This window comes from Rhinolophus hipposideros (assembly GCF_964194185.1).
Source record: "Rhinolophus hipposideros genome assembly, chromosome: 18".
Classification (NCBI taxonomy): domain Eukaryota; kingdom Metazoa; phylum Chordata; class Mammalia; order Chiroptera; family Rhinolophidae; genus Rhinolophus; species Rhinolophus hipposideros.
In genome coordinates, this window is record NC_138064.1 from 23692821 (window position 1) to 23717926 (window position 25106).

At 34.4% G+C, this 25106-nt stretch overlaps 1 protein-coding gene across 7 annotated transcripts in view; it reads left to right on the forward strand.

The window, feature by feature from the left end:
- The window catches only part of DGKB (diacylglycerol kinase beta), a 416933-nt gene that overhangs the window by 87569 nt on the left and 304258 nt on the right, over positions 1-25106 (forward strand). For 6 of the 7 annotated variants that reach the window (XM_081080246.1, XM_081080244.1, XM_081080245.1 and 3 more), the window contains one exon: positions 20534-20793. In XM_081080246.1, coding sequence (XP_080936372.1) covers positions 20724-20793 — 70 coding nt within the window. In that variant the 5' untranslated portion in view covers positions 20534-20723. Of the gene's footprint in view, positions 1-20533; positions 20794-25106 lie in introns of those variants that run through there. The other variant, XM_081080249.1, reaches the window with a different exon arrangement.

Genomic DNA, 25106 nt, shown 5'->3' on the forward strand with positions numbered 1-25106 from the left:
TAAAGGAAGTGATCTCCTGTACTTCAGCTCGTTTGGCTTATCTTTTGAAGTCAAGCTTTCCCTATCTTCTTTCTGGCTCATTTACAGAGTCTGTTTCTAATTCTAAATCAGTATGTATTTAATGAAGTTAATGACAACATATTATATTTTCACAAGAAACTGAGGAATCAAATCTCATAACCAAGGCTAATAAGGAGATTGGACTCTGACTCTGTTTCCCTTTGTCTTCCTCTTTCCTTGATACTCTGATTTCTTATCCAGATAGATAATACTACAGTAACCTTTTTTTTCTCAGACTTTGGTTTCTGTTCCTGATATCCACCCACAAACCCAACTCTCTGCCTGAATCATTTCTTGATTGCTAATCACAATATATCTTCTGCCTGGAATGCCCTCTTTCATGTACTCTCTCCCAATGAATACATAATTCAAGATCAAAACTTGAATTATATGTATATCTTCTCTGTTTTCAGCTTTCTCTATTTTTCCCCGTCAGAATCAAACTTCCACCTCTGTGCTTCCGAAGCACTGTTATTCACCATGCTGCCTCATATGAAGATGAATGCATTTAACTCTGTCTTTCCAGATAGAATATGAGATCATTGAGTTCCTAGGCCACTGCCTAATCATGTTTTTTCCCCCAGAACCCTTGACAGTGACATGCACTTTTCACTTGATGACTGATTTTAATATTCGTTCCTTAACTACTCTGACTAGTTTTTATTAACTGCCTTACTGATCTACTTTGTCTCTCTGTCTTGATCAATTACTAAGATTTCTATTCTTATCTCTTAGCTTTCTGCCATTCTAGAGGTTCTTTCTCTTTCCCCTTAACTCCTTCATCTGTTGCCATTTGACACCATGACAACTTAATATTCCTCAGGGTGCTCTGCCACCTAATGATAATACACATTTTGATTGCCAAGTAATTATACTCCCTTTGAAGGTGCCACCTCATTTAACACATCTTGCTCCACATGGCAGGATCTAAAGCTAATGTAGTTTATTTCCTTTTATATTTGTCTCCCATATTTTCTATTTTTATTTATCTCAGAAGAAATACATTCATATTCTAAAGTGAATATGAGAAGAATGTAATCGTGCTGGTTTTTTGATATATATTACCGGTGGTCTTCAAAGTTCTTTTACTCTAATCATTTTTGAACATAGAGATTTGCTGTGAACAATCTTTGGTAGCAATTAGACTCAAGAACATAAACATACTGAAATCCTGGTTATTTCCGGTGAAGCAGCATTTTACTGAGGCGATTGAAAACAATAGGTAAATCCCAACGCAAGGTTCCTGGTTACGCTGTTAAAGTGTTGTCGGCCATTATTGGAAAACAGTTTTACTTTCACATTCCCATTCATCACCACAATCTTGAATATTCACTTTTTAATTTCATTGAAAAACATTGTTATTGGTGACTAGAATATGAACCTTAATTAAAGCTGAGAACTAGTATTCTTTGAGTATTAATTCTAAAAGGTCACAGGTCAAGTAAGAAATTATTCATATAGCAGAAGAGTCATCACTTTGGACATCTGTTTTATAGACTTCTTGTCTCTTGAGATACATCGAATTTCATGTACTGTTAAAAATATATAACAAATATTAAAATAAAGTTGGCACATTTAAACATAGTAAAATTTAAAATCCTCACAACAAAGATACCATCAGCAACTGAAATATGCTTAAAGTAATACATTTACATGTGAAAAACTTCTGTATATGTAAAAGAAAAAAAATAACCCAATAGAAAGAAACATGGTAAAAGGACATAAATGGGCAGTGTTTTGGAAGGGATATGTGAATGGCCAAAGGACACATGAAAAGGTGCTCAGTGTCCTAGAACATGAAATATGCAAATTAAACAAATAATGTGCTATCATAACTATTTGTATTAGTTCTCTATACCACTTGAACATTTTTTTTTTTAACAAAACCACAAATTTTATAGCTTTAAATAGCATCCATTTATTTCCTCTTAGTTTATATAGATCAAGAATCTGGGCTTGGCTTAGCTGAATTCTCTGCTCAAGATCTTCCTTATAAGGGTGAAATCAAGGTGTCTGCTGGGCTGCCTCCTCACATGGAGATTTGACTAGGAAAGAATCTACTTTGAGTGCCCTCAGTTTATTGGCAGAATGTTTTTTCTTTTGTTTTTTTTTTTAGGCTGTAGAATTCATGGAAGTTTGCAAAAAAGGGAGGGGAAGGGGAGGACAGGGGAGGGGAGGAATGAGAGCTGCTTCAAGTCTGGCTTCTAGACCCTCTTCTAAAGGGATCTCTCACCTGTCTAGATCAAGTGCACCCAGGATAATCTTCCTTTTGATGAACATAGTCAGCTGATTTGGGATTTTCATTATGTACAAAATCCCTTTATTTTTGCCATGTAATGTAATCTGATTTCGCCATATAATGTAATACAACATAATCTAATCAAGGGAGTGACCATTGCCATAATCTGTTGTTTAAAAGCAAGTCACTGGTTCTACCCACATTCAAGGGGAGAGGGCGACCTAAGGGTGTGACTCATTGGGTTTCACCCTAGAGTGTGTCTCTCACACTTATCTTATGGGTAAGAACTTAGTAAGATGACTAAAATAACTCCATTGTGGAGAGGAATTTGGTGGCATATAGTAGAGCATGGGTTCTCTCAAGTCCAGCAGTTCCGTGTAGTTATGTGCCCAACAGACATGCAGAAATGTCAGTTGCGTTATTATTTTAATGAAAAATTAGACATAAAAACCTATTCCATGGATAGAAGACTAGATGAATAACTGATATATTAATAAAATCAATACTTTTACAGCTCAGCAGTGACAATGAATGAATCAGAGCCACATATACTAATAAGTAAGTATATATCTGAGAAAAATGGGTGAAAAAATGCAAGCTGCAGAAAAAGGCAGTGTGATCCAACTTACATAAAGTTTTAAAACATGTAAAAGTGCTATAGTGTTCATTTTACATATGTATATAAAATATGAGGTAAAAGATTAAAGGTAGCATAGAAATAATAAACAGCATCGTTAACATCTGGACTTTAAAAAATGTGAATTTGTGTGAGTGAAAAAAATATATGCTACCCATTGGAAAAAGATCAATTGACTGTATACTTTATGTCTTCATTTCAATGGGAAACTTTTTTCAAAGGATAGTTTGGGATCTTTGTGTTACGTTCTACTGAGACAGTTTTCAAATTTTAATCTGGGAATTTTCAGCTCTTAGAAAAAAGTTTCAGAAGGATAATAGGAAAAATGTATAAATTGAAAGATTTTCACTTAGGGTTCCCCTATAATAAATACCTGAATGCTCTTAGATTTTATAATTTGATGAAGGCATTATTTCTATCATTATAATTGGTAGAAATATGTGCTTCAGAAATTCAAGTGCTCTATAATTTTAGGAAAGTGTTAATTACCAGTATTCATATATATCATCTAAATTAGTATATTGACACTAAAACCATTAGTATTACTATGAGATTGATTTTTTTATATATTGTCTTTTGCATATTTTATATAGAATTTTATATATTTTTTTATTATTTATGCCTTATTCTCGGATTGAAAAATAAATTGAAAGTACCTGTGAGCCACTCTTCAAAACAATAGGAAGGAAATTATATCAAAAGTCTTATTTAATCAATATCAAATAGGGTGTTAATATTTAGAAACAAAAATGAGAATAAAAAATTAAGTATGGAAATAATTTGAGTTTTCCACAAACATTGGATTAAAAAAATATTTTGTTTGAGACTTTATTTAAAGAGTTTAATCACTTATTACCTAAGAAGGGAAAATGCTCAGTCTCTGACAAAATGAACGTGTGCATGTACATGTTGAGATAGATGTGTGTGCTTGTATACATGTGTGCATGTGGATGTGTTTATTTGTGTTGGAGTCAGCTATGTCTGTTGGCCTGTGCAAATTAAGATTTACATAATCAAATTTTCAGTTCTTTATTTTTTTCCAATATGTCATAGACACATATTTGTAACAAATATCTCGATTAAAACTAAATACCTAAGTGGAATGGATATATATTCTCTCTCTGAAAGAAACTTGAAGAAGGAATCTTTGTTGAAAGTAGATCTCACTGTGATTTAGGCTCTCCCTGGATTTCCAAGTGCTACTAAATTTAGGCCATTCAAACCAGAAGAGGCTGAGGTGTGCTATTTCTACACTGATCGCCAAACAGCTGATGTTGCTCACCAATCTTTTTTGAGATAGACCTGATTTAAAATATTGCAATCCTGTTTCACACCTTGGATTCTTCTCAAAAAGTGTAATTTAACTTCAATACCATTTTTTAAAAACTTACATTAAAACCTTTGTAATATGGTTCAGTTTTGTCAGTGTTGCTGGTTTTTGAAGGATGTCCTGCAGTGCATTCTCCTGAATGCATTACACCTCATTGTGTATCTACGCAGCAATTATTCTACTTTGGAATTAGGTTCACTTTTTCTAAACTTTTTTTTTTTTTGGGGGGGGGTTACAAAACCTTTAATTTTTTTTCTTTAGTCCAAGTAACATGGGAAGTAGACTAATTTCATTAATCAATTTGCTCTTTTGTAATTCTGTACATAAACTTCTATAGATTAAGAAACTTATCAAAAAATAAATCCTTTCAGTTTATTCATGCACTATAATATACATGGATTATGTGACAGGCACTAGGTGCTTTACACAATAGATTTAGACTTCCTGAGATTGTTTGTGCTATCATTTTGTGCCAGATGCAAATAGGATATGAACAAGTTAAATATTGTTCAAAGTGACAGTTCTGGGATTGATATAGCTCCAAAATTACATTCCTAAAATGGCATGATCTAAATTAATTTAGAGTTCATGGGTGAATTTAATAGGTTTAAATATGCTAATTGGACATCCTGTGTGTAATAAAGAACTATTAAAGGGTGTCCCATGTGGAAGTCACAAATGCAGATGGACTTTTAGAAAGGGTACCTTGATTGCAATGGAATAAAGAGGGCTTACTAGTAATGAGGGAGGGAAGATGTGATAAAGATGTTTAGTAACATATTGAGCAGAGGAATGGAGCCAATGTATATTTTGCTTATACCGTGTTTCCCAGAAAATAAGACCTAGCTGGACAATCAGCTGTAATGCTGATTTTGGAGTAAAAATTAATATAAGACCTGGTATTATATTATACTATTATATTATATCATATCATATCATATTATATTTATTATATTATATATATATTATATTATAGACCTGGTCCTATATTATGGTAAAATGAGACCGGGTCTTATATTAATTTTTGCTCCAAAAGGCGAATTAGAGCTGACTGTCCGGTCTTATTTCGGAGGAAACACTGTAGCATGTCATGTGGAATTTAAACTAATCATCTTTTTTTGTTTTGTTTTTTTGATAAATTTTAAAGAAAAATGGTTCTGTTCCAAATGTTTTTTGAGCTCACTTCTAAAAGTTTCTGCAGTTTATGGTTAAAGTTAAAACATCTTGACCCTTTGGTAATTAAAAGTTTAATATATTTTTTATCAAGCAGGGAAAGTCAATATTTTATATTTCAATACTAGCAACAAAGGAGAATTCAAATGAGAACATTACATTGTGTTTTTCAGTGGTGTTTTTGGTGAACCACGATGTACGTGGAAAGTTTTAAGAGAATTTCTTTTTTAGAAGAAAAACCTATATATAGCCAAAATATGTATTTTTTTTTACTTTTATTTTTATTGCTGACATCTATCTCTATCTGCAAATTAAATGCAGCTCTCTGTTTTTATACTGTGGATTTACTGCAAGCTTTGCTTGTTTCCCAGAGCAGACATCAAATTTCATTTGGTAAAAAGGTCCCCAGTGTACTTCAATAATGATTTTCCTTAGGCTGTTTTGTATTCTAACTTGAAGTTGAATAATAGCATGATAGTTGATTATTTTCTAGGGATTAAAGGGTTGAAAAATATTAGTGCCTTACCAGCAATCATCAATTTCCAGGAAGAGCATAGTACTGGATTTATTATTTTTTAATTAATAGAAGAAAATTATAAGCACAGGCATTCTTAATTCAATATAAAGTCTGCATGTATTTTATCAGGGACTCTTCTGGAAAGGAGTTAATGGTTGGAGAATTATTTTTAGTGAATTTCTGCTTTCTTAAGGTGGCCGTGGAAAACAGTAGAGAGAAATTTATCAACTTAAAGTAATCAGCATCCTAGGAAATAATCTCTTTCTGTTGAAAAATCCCAGGTCAGATAGATTGGAAAAATGCATTCAGTGGCTTCTTCCTTAATCAGTAGTCCATCCTGGAAGGAACGGGTTGATGTTTATTCTTTTTCTTCTTTTTTATTATTAGTTTCAGGTATACAAAACAACATAATGATTAGACATTTACATACCTCACAAAGTGATGAACCCCAACAAGTCTAACTACCCACCTGGTGCCATACATAGCTATTACAAAACCATTGACTGTATTCCTTATGCTATACTTTACATACCGTGAATATCTATCGATCTGTCTGTCTGTCTGTCTATCTATCTATCATCTATCTATCTATCATCTATCAATCTATAGTTTTAATTATAGTTGTCATTCTGTGTTATTTTATATTGATTTCAGGTGTACAGCACAGTGGTTAGGCATTTATATAATTTAAGAAGTGACCCCCCCCGATAAGTTTAGTATCCATCTGACACCACACATAATTTTTACAACGTTATTGACTATATCCCCAAACTGTATTTCACATTTCTGTGACTATTTTGTGACTACGAATTTGTACTTTCTAATCCCTTCACCTTTCTCACTCATCTCTCATGTGGCAACCATCAGTTTGTTCTCTGTATCTATGAGTCTATATCTGTTTTGTTTGTCTACTTATTCTGATCTTTAGATTCCACATATAAATAAGACTATATGGTATTTGTCTTTCTCAGTCTATTTCACATAGCGTAATATCTGCTAGGTCCATCCACGTTGTTGTAAATGGTAAGATTTCATTCTTATTTATGGTAGAGTAATACTGCATTATAAAAATGTATCACATTTTCTTTATCCAGTCATCTATTGATGGGCATTTTGGTTGTTTCAATATCTTGACTACTGTGAATAGCACTGCAGTACACATAGGAGTATATATACATATATATATATATATATATATGAAAATTAGTATTTTGGATTTATTTGGAAAAATACGCAGAAGTGGAATTGCTGAGTCACAAGGTAGTTCTACTTTTAATATTTTGAAGAACGACTATATTGTTTTCCGTAGTGGCTGCACCAATTTGCAGTCTCACTAACAGTGCACAAGGGTTCCCTTTTCTTCACATCTTCACCAACACTTGTTTTTTTGTTGATATGTTGATGATGGCCATTCTCACTGAAGTGAGGTTGTATCTCATTGTGGTTTTCCTTTGCATTTCTCTAATGATTAGTGTTGTTGTGCATCTTTTTTATATGTCTATTGGCCATCTGTGTGTCCTCCTTGGAGCAATGTCTATTTAGGTCCTCTGTCCATTTTTAAATTGATTGTTTTTGTGGGTGTGGGTGTTGAGTTGTATGAAATTTTTATAAATTTTGGATATTAACCCCTTATCAGTTGTATCATTGGCAAATATTTTTATTCAGTAGGATGTCTTTTCATTTTATTGGTAGTTTCCTTTGTTGCGGAAAAACTTTAGTTTGAGTTAGTCCCATTTGTTTATTTTTTCTTTTGTTTCCCTTGACTGAGGGGATATATTAGTAAAAATATTACTAAAGTTGATGTCTGAGAGTTTACTGTGTATATTTTCTTCTAGGAGTTCTGTGGTTTTGGATCTTACATTTAAGTCTTTAATTCATTTTGAACTTATTCTTGTATATGGCCTAAGAAGGTGGCCCCAGTGTAATTTTTTTTTTCATGTATCTGTCTAGTTTTTCCAGCACCATTTATTGAACTGACTGTCTTTACCCAAATATAAGTTATTGCTTTCTTTATCATAGATTAAATGACCATATAGGCATGTATTTATTTCAGAGCTCTCTATTCTGTTTCATTGATCTATACGTCTGTTTTCTGTTTTTTTAATTTTTTAAAAACTTTTATTTATATTAAGTGTGTTTTTCCAGGACCCATCAGCTCTAAGTCAAGTAGTTGTTTCAATATAGTTGTGGAGGATACAGATCACAGTGGTCCATGTGAGGATTGAACTGGCAACCCCGGTGTTGCAACCAACAATGCTGTAACCCACAGCATTGTGCTGTAACCAACTGAGCTAACCGGCTGCCCCCATGTGTCTGTTTGTATGCTAACACCATGCTGTTTTGATTATTATGTCCTTGTAGTATAACTTGATATCAGGTAGTGTGATACCACCAGCTTTGTTCTTCATTCTCAGGATTGTCATTTCTATCAGGGTCTTTTTTGGTTCCATATAAATATTTGGATTGTTTGTGCTAGTTCTGTAGAAAGTGCCATTGGTGTCTTGATGGGGATTGCATTGAATCTTTATATTGCTTTGGGTAATATGGACATTTTAGTTATATTAATTCTTCCTATCCATGAGCATGGAATGTTTTAATTTGTTTGTATCTTCTTTAATTTTTCTCTTCAATGTCTTATAATTTTCTTAATGCAAGTCTTTTACTTCCTTGGTTAAATTTATTCCTAAGTATTTTATTTTATTGATGCAATTGTAAATGGGATTGTGTTCTATATTTTGTTTTCTGAATGTTCATTATTGGGGTATAAAAACGTAACCAATTTCTGAATATTAATTTTGTATCCTGATACTTTACTAACCTCATTTATCAGCCCTAATAGGTGTTTTTTTTTGGTGAAATCCTTTGGTTTCTCTCTATATGTGTCACATATCTCTATATAGTATCATGTCATATGAAATAATGACAATTTTACTACTTTTTTTCCCATTCGAATGCTATTTATTTATTTATTTGTTCATTCATTTATTTATTACATGTCTAACTGCTATGGCTAGGACTTCCAGTACTATGTTGAATAAAAGTGTAGAAAGTGGGCATCCTTGTATTATTCCTGATCTTAAGGAGAATGGTTTTACCTTTTCCTATTGAGTATGATATTATCTGTGGGTGTGTCATGTATGACCTTTATTATGTTGAGATATATTCCTTCCATTCCCACTTTTCTGAGTTGTTTTTTTTTATCATAAATCAGTGCTGGATTTTGTTAAACACTTTTTCTGCATCTAATGATATGAGCATATAAGTTTTATTTTTCATTTTGTTTATGTGGTGTATCACATTAATTGATTGATGGATATTGAACCATCCTTGCATACCAAGAATGAAGACCACTTGGTCGTGGTGTATGATCTTTTTAATGTGTTTCTGAATTCAGTTTGCCAACATTTTGTTGAGGACTTTTGCATCTATGTTCATTAGGAATATTGGCCTATAGCTTGTTTGCTTGTTTGTTTGTTTATTTGGAATGTCTTTCGGTTTGGAATCAGGGTAATAGTGGCTTTGTAAAATGAAGTTGGAAGTCTACCCTCCTCTTCAATTTTTTTGGAATAGTTTGAGAAGAATCGGTGTTAATTCCTTTTTGAATGTTTGTTTAAATTCACCTGTGAAGCCATCTGGTCCAGGACTTCTGCTTGTTGGAAGCTTGTTGATTACTGATTTGATTTTGTTTGTTCAAGCTGTTCAGATTTTCTGTTTCTACTTAATTCAGCCTTGGAAAAGTGTATGCTTCTAATAATTTATCCATTTCTTCTAGATTAACCGATCTGTTGGTGTATAGTTGCTCACACTATTTTATTTTTTTTTTATTCCTGTGGTGTCCATTGTTACTTTTCCTTTTTCTCTTCTGATTTGATTTTTTGGGTCCTCTCTCTCTCTCTCTCTCTCTTTATTTATTTATTTATTTTTCTTGATAAGTCTGGTTAAAGTTTTGTCAATTTTGTTTATCTTTTCAAAAAAACAGCTCTTGGTTTCATTGACCCTTTGCGGGTTTTGTTAGCTTCTATTTTATTTGTTTCCACTCTGATGTTTATTATTTCCTGCCTTGTACTCACTTTGGGACTTGTTTGCTATTCTTTTTCAAGTTCCCATAGGTGTATAGTTAGACTGTTTGTTTGAGATTTTTGTGTTTCTTGAGGAGGCATGCACTGCTACTTAGGAGCGCTCTTGCTGTGTTGTTTTACTCACATATTTGGGTGTAGATGCTGGCTGTTGACTAGGACTTCAGCTAGGTTATTGACTGTTGCATCTATGTGAGTTGTCTCCAACTGTTCTCTTTAGATAGTCTAGTTTGGGCTTTCTTAGAATATGTTAATTAGATTCCAAGAGCAAATGTCCCAAGACAGAAAGCAAGACTGCAGTGTGGTATTGTTATGATCTAACCACATAAGCTATATAGTATCACTTCTGGTGTAATCTCTTTGTTAAGGTAGTCACAACGGTACTTCACAAAGGTACTCACACATGCAAGAGGAGGAGACATAGACTTCACCTGTTGAAGGGGTATAGCAGATTTCTAGAAGGGCGTGTGGGATGAGAAATATCACTGAAAAGTGGAAGCTACCAGAGAATTTTGCATTTAGTATTTTATATTGATGAATGTTCTATCCTGTACATGGTCACCATTGTCACCCAGCCCTCAATTCTTTATTCTAAGAGTCATTTTCCTTAAAATCTTGTGTGGACATAAAGAGAATTGAAAATCCACTTAATTTTCTTAAGAAGGATAAAATAAATCGAGTTCAAAACCATAACTACAAAGTGAAGAAAATATGAAACTTGATATAGTTCCCTGTTTTGCATTACCAAATATTTCCCTTGAATTTTTTCGTTTAGATTTTTTATGTATCAGTGGAATTCCAAAATAACACAATTATGAATCATATATTAAGCCACCCACATAAATCTGAAAGGTTTGTAGACTTCCAATTTCCCCCTATATTTATCCTATATATGTGTTCATGTTTAATATTGCAAATATATTTTAAATCCTTATTTACAAAAGCAAGGAGAAAATAACCTTTATTGAAAATCTTTTATCTGTTATGTATTATGCACATGTTATTTCATAAATGCTAATACCTCTGGGAGGTGGATGGTATTATCCAGTTTTTATGAAAGGAATTGAAACTGATAGGTTAAGTTATTCACTTTACATAGGGAAGACAGACAGCTAAGAACTTGAATGAGAATACAGATCAATGTGATTCAAAAGTGGTAGATTAAGAATATGACTAATTATCCTTTTGATTTCTTAGTCTGTAAGTCAATAATTTAAAATTAGGCTGTTATAGGTCTAAGCCAGTAAATAGCAATATACCATTGGCTTTTTACTCTCTGTTGTTCTTACTACATGCTTTTAGTGAGCTCACTTTATCACTTTTGTGCATAATTTTTTCTTATTTCCCCACTGTTGCTTTCTTCCTCCCCCATCATTGCCTAACTAAACTCTCAGGTAATAAATGAGATTTACATGTCATTGAGAAAACAAAAGTCATCAACCAGAAATTTTCCATTCTCTAAGCACCAAACCAACAAAACTACTTGCATCTGTACTCATTGTTAAGATTAATTTTGGCCCTCACATGTTTTCTGGAACTTATCTCTTCCTACTTTTAAGGACTTTTTAAAACCTTTAAAGTCCCTTTTAGGGACTTAGAAACACCAATCGGTTTCTTTCTCTTCAGGAGCTTGAGCAATTTTCACTATAAACTGTTCTCTTCAATTGTAAAATGTGTTCCAGTGATCCCTACAAACAATTCCTTGATTCTACATTCCTTTCTCAATAGCTACTTTTAGCTCTTCACTCCTCCCTAAAATCACACTTCTCAAAGAGTTAATGACATTAGCAGTCTTCCCAAACTCAGTTCTGTTATGCAACCTATTCCAGTTTGACTTGCTCAGCCTCAGAGAAATGATTACAATAAGGTCACTTGTGATCAACATGTTGCCATTGGATGTTTCCATCCTAATTTTATTTAACTACTTAACAACTTTTGAAAAGTGCTTCTGTCCTCTCCTTGAAGGACTCTTTTCTTCCTCTTCTGTTGTCTGTTTGGCACCCTATTCCTCCAGGTTTTGTTTTGTTTTATTTTGTTTTGGGTGGAGAGTGTGGTGGGGAATATTTTTTATACTTGTTACTGAAATAAAAGGTGGTTCATTTGTCTGTGCACATCAAAGCTGAAAGAGATAGGACCAGGGGTTTACAGCAAAGAAAATAAAGGTTTATTTAGGGAAATGATGCTAAGCCTCAACGACCTGGCTCTCCAGTGGTCTCTGGGGGATAGGTTATATAGGGAAAAGATCATTAGTCATGGTAGCTAAAGAGTTGGAGTCATAGACTCTACTGATTGACCAGGGCAACGGTAGGAGGCAGTTCATCATTGCATCAAGTCCTGATGTCAGTCATGCAGCATTCTCTCTGGTCTGGAGGGGATGTGGCCGATAGGCTGGGTCCACCTTCGTGGGCGGGGAGCTGAACCACAACAGAGGTCCAGATGTTATTTTTAGTTTGATAGAAACTCTGTTTTTTTGGTCCACAGATCTGAGGCTTTGTTCCTAAGACTGTTTGATTCTGGACCCAAAGGCTTAATGATTAAGGGAGTGGTTGTGCAGTACCATGTTTCCCTGAAAATAAGACCTAACCGGAACATAAGCCCTAACATGATTTTTCAAAATGATACCCCCTGAATATAAGCCTTAATGCATCGTTTGGAGCAACCTTTAATATAAGACCCGGTCTATTCTCAGGGAATCATGGTATGTGCAAATGTAGAAGGATAAGGAAAGAAAAGAAGCAAGTGAGTCATGGTGCTATTAAATTAGAAAAGGCCAATTTAAATCAAGGAGAAAGAAAATATAAAACGTCGTTTTAAAGAAGTGAAGTTTTTGTATGATTACACACTTCTACTCTCTAAATATGGCAACTCTTTGGACCTTTATCCTGGGCCTATTACTGGACTCAGGTCTGGTGCTGCTTGTCGCCAGGGGCTGCAGAATAGGAGTAACAGGGTTGGTGAGGAGAAAAACATACTTTATTCTAGATGCCTGCAGTGAGGGAAGATCACAGACCAATGTCTAGAAAAAACCACCTTCCCTGAACTGAGAATAATCGAGACGTTTTATAGTCAGGCAGGTAGGTGGGGGAAAGAACAAAGAAAAGTAGGAATTGGTCATGTAACTTTCAGGGTTGCCAGTTGAGAAATTGCCTCCCAGGGCCTGGTCTGCGAAATCACCTCTTGGTGGCCTGATTGGCTTCATAACGTGATCTGGAACTCAGCAGTTGTGGCTGGAGTGTGTCTTACGTCGTCAGCATAAGCTGCAGAGGAGTTGTAGTCATGGATCCTGGTGTACAGGAACCTGAGAATTAAGAAATTGTTCTTTCCAGGTTAGTGCTCTGCTGATTAATTAGATCAATGAGGTATGTATAGTCTTAAGGAAGGGAACCAAGGGGTCATTAAATCAAGCATTGAAAGGGAAAAACAGAAAGAAAACAGCTGAATAGCAAGCTATGAGGTGTCTGAATTAAGTCTAACTAAGTCATTAATTTCCCGAGTTTTACCCTTACAGGTCCTCTTTCTTATACCACACTCCCCAAATGTACTTGATAGTCCATATTTGTCCTTTCAGATTTCCCCTTTATCCTCTTCCCATTTTCTCGTGTGCTTCTTGAGGCTATTTTATATACCCTGCAGGGGTCGCCTTTGCCCTCTGACTTATGATAGGGTTTGATCAATGAAGCACTGGAGGATATGGGAGATTTGGAGGCGGACAAGTTCAGAGGTCAGGGAAGTTATTTCCCCATGTCTGGCCAGCTAAGTCATTCAAATAGGGATGTGCCCTGTTACCTAAGACCATGGCTCCTATCAAATTGTTGTATATACATATATACATATATTTATATATATGTATATATATACGTATATTTATGTATATATATAAATATACGTATATATGTATACACAACTAATATACGTATACATGTATATATAAATATAAATATATATATTTATAAATATAAATATATATATATATACATATATATATATATATATATATGTATATATATATATAAAATCTGGGATCTGTTAACCACAATATCCGTAGTCTCTTCAGGCTTAGGGTCAATAAATCCCCAAGTTTTGCTAGACCAGAATCCTGCACCAGCCTTCTAGTATTCCTAAGCTCTGTCCACACTTCCTAAATATTCCTTTTATTAAAGACCTACGTTTTAAGTGCATCATCTGTTTGCTATTGGGATCCTGACATAGGAGATCCTTCACCAAGATGGTGTTAAGAATATAAAGGCTTATCAGGAAATTATTCAGGTGAAAGATAAAAGGGAGGATTGGGCAGAGAGAGCCTTCAAACAATAATGCGGATCTGATACACAAGAAAAGAAAGGAGGTGGGGAGTGCAGGGTTGGTATGAATAGCTTCAGATGACAATGCAGATCTAGTAAAGTTTCAGTTGAATGGGGGAATTTCTGGAGCAAATACAGTTCGTGAAAGGAGCCCTCTATTGGATAAAAATAGCATAGCCTTAGCATATACATCAGCTTTAGTCATTGACCTCTGCCTGTGACCTTGGTTCAAAAGCTGATTGGATTCTGAAAGCTATAAGAGGGAGGCTGTAAGCTAACTGCAATCTTTGCAGCTGAATATGAGTTCTTTCTTGAAGGAAGACCTTAGCGGCTCAGCTTCATGGCTGCCACATCAGGCAAACGTATGCATTCCCGTATCTTCAAATACTATCTATACCATCTATATCTAGGCCAAAACATCATAATTCTATTTCTTGTTTTTAGCCCTAGGCTTATCTCACTGTCTACTAGTCCTTTCATTTTAGATGTTTTCTCAAATTTAATACATCCCCAAACAAAATCTTGATTTTTGTCTTCTTCTCAAACCTGGTACTATCCCACTATTTAGATTTCTCTAAACTCTGCCTTTCTGTATGCTGCGCTCAAGCCAGAATTAAAGGAGTCATTCTTGATCACTTCATTCTGTACATAATGTATCCTATTTATTATGAAGTCCAGCTTCAAAAATATATCTTGAGTTTGGCATTTTACCTTCATCTTTACTGCTATTTCCCTAGTTAAAGCCCCTTCCTGCTTTTATCCAGTACTGGACTGGAATAGCTTCCTATTTGGCTGTCTTCCCACTTTTATTCTTGTCCTCCTCCAATCCATTGATCAGGATGAGCCTCTAAAATATAAGTTTGGATCGTGTTTATTTCCTGCTCAGAATACTTTAATGGTTTCATAATTTACTTAGAATCTCCAGGATGTAGCTCTTATATGTTTTTCCACTTTAATCTTGTGCCAGTTTCCTTCTTGCTCACCAGGCTTCAGTCACACTTGCCTTTTTAAAAAGATCTTATGATATTTCTAGAATTTTTTTCTCTCTTTCACTTCCAGATTTCTGATCAGAATGTTTTTTGTCTCACTCAGGTATGCAACTGTTATTCATCTTTCATCATTTAGTTTAAATACAATTTTATGGGTTACTCTTTGAATCTCTCAATGTAAATCAAGTCTCCTATTACACTTTCTAATAGAATCCCATTGCCTTTTTTTCCCACATAACTTATAGTATGCAGTTATTTATTTGTGAAACTGTTTGTTTAATGTAGGTCTTTCCGCTTAAACAAGATCCAGGAGCTCAGATATAATATCTTTTTTGCTTATAACTATATATCCAGTGACTGGTATAATGACTAGCATGCCATTATGTCTTGGTTTAGGCTTATGTTCATGAATAAATGAACAAATAATTATAAATCAAGTGATTGCATCAATATCCCATTTAATTTTATCCTATTTTTCTTTCTGAAAGTCTCTGATATTTTATTTCCCGTCCTTTTTCATTCCTGTGATTTTTTTTCCATTGGTTACCTTATAATTTGGAGTTCATGATCCTTGTGACTCATTAAATATTTTCAGTCCTGAAAAATGCCTTAATTTGTATACATGTAGTCTTCAGTGTGTCTTAATGTATATTAACTTTATTCAATGATTGGATGCTGACTTTTAATAATTATTTAGAAATCTACACTTAATGTGACTAACAGAAAATGCTTTCAACCACCAGATCCATTTATCTAGACATTGCCTGTTCTTCATGAAGAGATTGGTTTCCTTCCCTAATTTTGGAGCATGTGATTTAGTCAAGGTGCAATAGGCTGAAGAGCCTTCCAACTCCTTCAACATAATTATTTCCTGTCACCAACTAAAAAAGTAGCACATCCATTGACTAGATGAGAATGCCAGAATTAGACTGCTTTCCAACAGCCAGCAAAATGAATCCTCCTGGTATTCATGTGTCTAAAGAAAGCCCCTTGCGGGAGGATGTGAAGTCTGTGAATGCACTATAGGGAACCCTAGCTGAATATTGTCATACTCTTTCTGCACAGTTATGAAGGGGCAGAAACTAAAAGAAAGTGCTGCTATCATTTCCATGTCTTTCTGAGTCATAAAGAATAGCTGTGCCTCATGATTTTTTATTACACATGCAACATTTCTCATTACATAGACTTCTGATATGTCAGTTCAACTAGTTTAAAAGATTTGACTAGGAAACCTTCTCCATCTGTAACCCACCCATATATTTTCTTTTTCGTTTACAAATTACATCATATAATAAGAATTGGAGCCACCAGAATTGTGAGAAACCAAAGGCTTTTATCATTAGCAGAAAGATGAAAAAGACAGGTTTTATTCTAAGCATACTGGTGTTAAAATAAACCAAATCAAGAACCAAAGAGAATTTACTTTCAGGGCTGCCATTACTCTCTAAATATTGCTTGTCAAAATGCAAATTGGATTAGATCAATTCAGGGAAGCTGTTCTTGGTCAATAAAGTGAAGACCTAAGTTGATAAGATCATGCTAGAGCATAGAAAGCTAAATAATTTTTGTTAGGTATTGAAAAATGTCTTTAGAAAAAGATAGTCCTGATGTTCATGTATAATTATCATTTTTATAAATTGAATAACTGACATCTCGATTAAGGCATTCCTTGGGAATGATGCCGATTTATATGGAGTTTGTTATATTTAACAACAACGAAAAGAAAATACTTACAAACTGTGAAATCCTTTTTTGGCAGACAACTGTAAATTCTTTGTATTTCTAAGTACAGCTTCTTTTGTTGATGTCCATTTAGTTTAAGGAAAGGGGTGTGGCCCCTATTAGAAGTAAACCCGTAGTGACTTCTGTTCCTGGTGTCTTCTTTATGCACCTTTTCTCTTTCTAAAATTCAGGGCCTCCTTTGAACTCTCCTGCCCAAGTTTTTCTTTATGAAAAAAGCATATATGTGAATTTATTTTACAAATATTTATTGACTATCTACTGAATATCAACCTCTCTTCTAGCACGTGGGAAATAGCAGTCCACAGACAAAAATCCCTGATCTTATGGGACTTATGTCCTATAGCACATGAGAGAATGGTGACACCGAATATAATGCAGACATTCAGATGATTATCAAGGGCAAATCCAGTAAATATTTTTAATTGCTTTGTCCTTTTTGTGGAATACCATTAGGGCTCAAAACTACTCATGTTGTTCCTAATTCTAGTGTGAAGAGACAGATATAAAATAATATAAATAAGTTAAATATTTGATTCAATGTTATATTCAAAACAAATAAAACCATGGTGGAAAGATGGTGTGTATGAGTATGTAATTTTAAAGTGAATGACCAGGTGAGACCTTGCTGAGAAGACAACATTCATGTAAATATCTGAAGGATGACAGATAACCAGTCATTTTGTATTTGAGTTTCTTATGCTTAATTAACTGGAGAATTTTAATAAATTTCAAAACAGGTGGAAAGCTATAATTAATTAACTAATTACTGTTCTAATTTGTTAATTAACTTATTGTTGGTAATTTGTCAGACAGTCCTCTAGAATCAACTTACCAATAGTTTGTGACTGTTGATGGACATCGAGGAATTAGGCTGTGTTAAGGAAAGGAGAGCCCTAAAAGAGGCAATTAGGAACCACCACAACACTACAAGTGAGAAAGTAAATGAAGATATTGACATTTTTCCAAAATGTCATTTTTGTTCTAAAGTGATCAGGTATCTGGACTTTTTTCCGTAGTCCATTCATTGTTCTTTACTACCGTTAGGATAATGCCTTCTGATTTCACATTAAAATCCTTCAAAAATTGGCCTCTTGCTTGTTTCTATAATAGGTGTGTTTGTGTTCCAATAAAACTTGATTTACAAAAATGGATGGTTGGCCAAATATTTTTGCAGTTATCTATGTTCCTACTCCTGGTCTGTTTTATGTAACTCTACCATTCTTAGCACATAACTTACATTTTAAAAATTGTATCGATTGTGTAAGAAACTGCTGAATTTGCAGCCAGTATATCAACATTCCAGGGAGGAAGTTGTAGGAAAAGAAAAATAGTTAAAAGAACATTTACCACCGGTTTCCTCAAATAGAACCTTCCCCTATACCTCACCCAACATCTGGCCATATTGTCATGCAAAGAACCAGAGGAATGTAGTTGTTTTGATGGATATATTTTCATTCAATAAAATTAGGGTTCTGTAACCAAGGAAGTAAGAGAGAATGGATGTTGGGTGGGCTTCTAGAAGTTTCTGTCATATCTGTCAGATTCCCATCACCCAGTGTCAGTTTTCTAATTTGTTGAAATGGGAGACTGAGTACCTCAGAGAGTTGTTTTGTGAAGACTTAATGAGCTAACAAACTGTTAGGAGAGTGCCATGCCTACTGTGATCTCTTACTACAGCTAACACATTGTTGGAATTAGCATTATTTTCATATTTTGTGTATTTTAGTCTTTGTTGCATCCTCAGTGCCTAGAATGCTTTCTGGCATACAGAGGGGCTCAAATAAACAATTGTTTTTTTTGTTTTTTTTTAAATCAATAAACTGTCATTTCCATCAGTTAAGATTTTTGGGTTGTAAGAAACAACAACAACAAAAAAAAACTGTTTCTGGTCTATTTCATAATTTATTAAAAGAATATTACTTGCTTCCAGAAATGACAATATAGCTGGAGTGTCAGTCTCAGACAAGGACAGGTATCCAATTATTGCTATAATAAGTTAGGCACAACTATTTTCACCCTGTTCCTGAATCATTCTACTCAACATTTAAAGCCCCACGAGACAGTCTAATATGCCAAATGTGACTGAATCATCTGTCTCCATTTGGATAGGAGAGAACAGGATACCTTGTTTTATAGTTCCACCGAAACTGCATGTAACTGGAGAGAAGAAAACATTAGGATGAAGTCAATGTGGAAGATAAAATCAGCAAGAAGAAAGTAGGCAGACAACACAAGGAATGTTCATGACACATGCCTATTCTTTTTAGTTTGCATTGCTTCCACAAAATTGTGGTTGTGATGTAAGAATACCTCCTAGCAAGACAAAGAGATCTAGCAATTTGGACTCTGTTAACACATCAGCATCTTCATTTTTTCCAATTAAATAGAAAACCATCACCTTGTAAAACTAAGTGTAGAAACTAACAAGAATAGGTGTTTTATTGTTGTTTGTTTTTTAGGCAAAGATGAGAGGATATGACAATGAGGTTCTGGGCTTGATAATGGAAAACAATAGAGATGCTGACAAAAGGTTAGGCATTAAGGCCAAATAAAGTTATTGTGGCTTTAGGTAATGATGTCTGTATAACCTTTTTTCCAAACATACAACTGTATAAAATCTCATTGTTCCTAAGTGTTTCATTTGCTATAGCAATCACACTGCTGGTCTGGTGGATTACTGAGCAATTGATTACCATTTCTGATTAAAAGTTGAAACCATATGGGCTTTTACTTTGTTTGTCTTTATAGATGTTGCACTGAATGTAGATCCATGACAACCTAGGGATTTATTTTTAAGCATGATTCACAATAGTATCATCTACTATTATTATGCAAGTCTGTCAGACATTTGGAATTACTTTAAGTTAGCAACTTTTATTTGAATTTTTTAAAATTGTAAAATTATTGTATCTTATTGCTAGAGAAAAAAAATTATGTGTTCCCCAAAAGTGATTTGCATGATTGTGAATATGTGTGCTGCTACCAAGGACCATTCCAAGCCATTGCTGGAAATTTGTACATTAGCAGATTGTATGTGTAGGGAGCTATAGAGTTTATGTAACCTCCTTTAATAATTTGGGTCTAGATATTTTTACATTATGTTTATTTAGATATTAAATAACTGATGAATTCAGATTAATAAAAATGATATCCTTACCAACTTTTGGAATATGGAGTTTATAAAGTTGAACAAAAAAACTACTTGTATGAAACTAGACTTTAATGATTTCTTTTTTACATCTTATATTCTTTATCATATTTATTTCTATGATTTTTACATTAGGAAATGTATGTATATATTCCATTAAAGACTGAATGGGTAATTAAAGTGTGAGTATTATGCAAAGTAGACAAACTTTAAAACCCATTATTTAAGAATTAAAAATACTTAACATTTTATAACTTGTTGATTTTTTTTTCTTTTGGCAATAATACTATTTTTTTTTATCTTTGTTTCTCTTTTTGCAGTGTTTTATTACAGTATTGAAACGACAAACTCACGTTCACGGTGGATTCATGCTGACAAGTTTCATATTTTAAAGCTTGAGGTATTTTATCAGAAAACATGCTTGGTGGAAAGTTGGAAGCATAAAATTCTGTCAAACACCTGAATAAAGAAGTCCTCATCTGGTATGCAAGAGACATCCTCACCAGCACCATGACAAATCAGGAAAAGTGGGCCCACCTCAGCCCCTCAGAATTTTCTCAACTTCAGAAATATGCTGAATGTAAGTATTCATATCAATAATATGATTTTGGGGGGCACTTGTGCTAAATAAGGTATGAATGATTTAAACAGAATACAGATTCTGCTCCGCATCACGAAAGATTTTTGTGTATCTTTTGTATTAGCCAGTAGGTTGACTGGAGACTACCCTTTTGCCATAAGAAAAAAAAAAAAAAGACAAATTTAAATCAAACATCAAATCTAGAAGGAAAGAAAGTAGGATGTCAGATGCAAGACTAAACTTGGAAACACTCCAGCTGTAATAGAAGTTAAGCAAAGGATAAGACAGTCTGTGAAAATGGAGACTGTTGAGATTATAACCAAGCAGAAGGAGGACACCAGGAGCATAACGACAGTAATAAGAAAGTAAAAGGAGGAGAAAAAAAATGGTGTTATACTTGAATCATTAGGACCTGACTCATAGAGATCAGGAGGAAGGGGAAATGTGAGGGGTTTTCCTCTCTTTGTCAGCCTAACATTTCAAAAAGGACTAGGTGTAGCAAGTCATTGACATATTGTGGAGTTGGTATTAGAGGTTAGGGGAGGGAAAAAAGGGTTGTCAGGACCTTGGGCCAACTTGCTCAGTTTGTGCATTTAGACAAAAGATAGACTATGGTAATTTTCCTCATCGTAAGGTATTTTAAAATATAGTTTTGCAATATGTACACAATAAGGTTTTGTTTACAAGCAGTTTCTTATTTACCATAGATTTTCAGGAATATGTCTGTTTTACAAATGAGTTTCAGATATATGAACAGTAATTGGGTCAAAGTATTGAAAAGTAAAAAGGAAGTGACTAATACATAGGAGACACTAAAATGTTTGGAAGACGATGAGTAGAGAAAAAATAATCCAGAGAGAATGTAGTAAGAATGGTGAGAGTGGAGGGAATAACATGGTACTGGGAGAATAAAATGCAAGAAGTGGACAGAGAAAAAGAACCAATAGCACATAATAGTGAAAGAGGCAAGCACCGACGCAGCTGGTGATGCTAAAGCAGAGAGGATGTGTGGCATACAGGAGGTAAGTGTCTGCAATAAGTTGAATAATATGAAGGAGAGGCAGAGAGAAAGGTTAAACAAAAGAGGGATTTGAAATAATAAGAAATAGATGTGATGATACCGATGAATAATACATTTGTAAGGTACATATTATAAGTCAGGAACATTAATAAACTCTTAATGCATATTATCTGAAAAGGCCAACTTCACAGGTTTTTTAGAGTCTTCCTAACTAGAGGGCTGCAGTATTCTGGATGATGATGTAAGAGTGCTGCTGAGTATTCTCAAGGAAGTCACAAATCCACAAGAACAAGTGCATTTTCTTAGTGAATAATAATAAAATGTAACCATCATATGGGGGAAGGGTCAGAAATTTTTTTGACATCAAAATGTGGTGCTTGGGCAGGCCCAGTGGCTCAGGCAGTTGGAGCTCCCTGTTCCTAACTCCGAAGGCTGCCGGTTCGATTTCCACATGGGCCAGTGGGCTCTCAACCACAATGTTGCCAGTTCAACTCCTCGAGTCCCACAAGGGATGGCGGGCTCCAGCCCCTGCAACTAAGATTGAACAGGGCACTTTTAGCTGAGCTGCCTCCCGGATGGCTCAGGTGGTTGGAGCATGGGCTCTCAACCACAAGGTTGCCAGTTCAATTCCTTGACTCCCGCCAGGGAGGGTGGGCAGCGCCCCCTGCAACTAAGATTGAACACGTCACCTTGAGCTGAGCTGCCAATGAGCTCCCGCGTGGCTCAGTTTTGGAATGCGTCCTCTCAACCACAAAGTGCACCCTGTTCCCCAGTAAAGTCCAGTTCCCCTTCCCTAATAAAATCTTTAAAAAAAAATGTGGTCCTCATGCTCAAAAACTTTTTTGAACCACTGACAGTACAATTCATCCATTTATCACATAAGTAAAATTTAGCCCAGAATGGCTGAGCTGTTGTCAACCTTATTATACTCAGTAATTTCTAAATTGACTAAAAACAATTTACTTATGGTTTTCAATTTCTATATGCTGTGTTATAGCTAAAAATTAAGTAAATATTTCTGAGCATCTTTAGGGAGAGTATTCTTCTTGACACTGAAAAAAATGCAAATATGAACAGATAGGGACCCTCCCTTTAAGGAATTTACAACTTAATGAGGGTAAAAACAAATGGATAAATGACTCTTTTTCTAGGCAGAATAGTTAAGTGCCACAAGCAAAGTTTGGGGTTCTGTAGTGTTTTAGTAGTCAGTTGAAGATGGGAAAAGGGAAGCCTTTATGAAAAGTAGAATTTGAGATGAATTTTGCAATATAGGTTTAAGGTAGATGGAGAAAAAATGTTATGGATAAAAAGGGAAATTCAGCATATATTTGAGGAGAGATGAGTCATATTTAGCCACACCACTGATTAAGAGAGTTAAGTGGAGTTAAGGCTGTAAAAGTGAGATGGAACTGAAATATATAATATTAAACTTAAATTAGGCAGTGAGGAGTAATTGTAGGGCTTTAAATGTAGAGTGACACAAACAATGCTATGCTTTAAGAAGTTTAATTGGACAACTATGAAAATAGTATGTGATAATGAAAAGAGACTAGTGTCAGGTCTGTGGGCTATTGGAATAGACTAAATAATGTGGATGATGAAAGGTGACCAGAAAAGTGGAAAATCAGATTAAAACTAAGTGGAAATTCAGGTTAAAACTAACAGAAGAGAGCTTGGGAAATAATAAAATATGAGAATTTAGAGACAGAGATAGTTAAAGAGAGAGATCTAAAATTTAGCACTAAAGATTTGACTTGGAGGAGGGGGGGTTTTGGTAACATAATGTCTCAAGCAAAGAAAATCATGAGTTTGATTTAGGTTATTTTGAATTTGGCTTGCTTATTAAAATATATTTTCCTGTGTTTGGGTACTTACAGGAAAAATGTCTTACAGGAAGCATTAATACAAAATAGGTAAATTATTGCTATGATAGCTAACATATCATTTATAATGACCATGGCTCAGATATTCAAGGTCCATTTGAATTGGTAAACAGAATTTAATACTAAAATTTTAAATATAATTGTAGGCTGCTGCTTTATTTTATTGGCTAAGGAATATTGGGGTGCATGAAATTATATCACAAGAATGCTTGATTTAGTACTCAATTTGTGTAAATGCCTGATGAGTTGTAATAAAAATCGTCATAATGTAAAAGTTGTAACATTGAGACAAAGATTAACGAGCATTCAATAAATTGATACGAAGAAGTGGCATGGTTTTCAGAACATTATTAAAATGGATTTTATGAGAAGATAAATTAACCGATTAACTGCAAATGAAAAAAAAATAGTGCTGATTTCAAATTAGATTTGCTACTCTTTTTTTAAATAACAAAGACAACATGAAAAGTGCTTGATTTAATCCTCGGAGATGTTTCCTATATGATTAAAGAGCCAAAGCTATCATAATTAGAATGTATCCTCATGTCATAAATTGCCATTGTCAAAATATAGCCTGAAATGCATCATCCTAAACATTATAAAAGTAGTACATTTTCCATGCTATTCAGTACATGTAAACAGTTTATCAACAGCATTTGAGGATCAGACTTTTAGTATTGCTGTGCAATACTGACGAAGTGACACTCTTCCATAGTCTTTTTATAAAAGTGGTATATGGGTAAGATTTCTGGATTTTAGTTGTTTTGTATTTTTCAATAAGGAATTATTTATGTGTATTAAACAAATAATTAAAAGAGCAAGTTATTGATTTAAGTTTAAACTTACAATTTATTAATATTATAGGTAGTGTATATCAAATAAGTGTTTTCTATGCTTTTGGGGGAGGGGACGGGGCTATGGAACTCTGGAAGGAGTTCATGGAACCCCCAACCCTAGAAAAACGAAATCATTCAATGTTGAACCTAGAGAATATCATTTCCTAAAGTTATCTGATTTTGGATTCTCTCCACAATTGCCACAATATACCCTGTCTTATTTCATTTGGGAGGCCATAACAACGTACCATAGACTGGGTGACTTATAAACAACCCAAACTTATGTCATACAGTTCCAGAGTCTGGAAATCCGAATTCAGGGTGCCAGCATGTTTAGGACCTGATAAGGTCCTTCTTCTGGGTTGCAAATTGTCAACTTATTCTGTATCCTTACATGGTGGGAGGAGCAAAAGAGGAGCCGCAAGCTCTCCATGGACTCTAAAAGGGCACTAATCCAATTCACCACCTTCATTACCTCATGTAATCCTAATTACCTCCCAAAGACCCTTCACATTGGGGGTAGGGTTTTAGCACATGAATTTAACATATAATTAATATAGTCCAAAAAATATA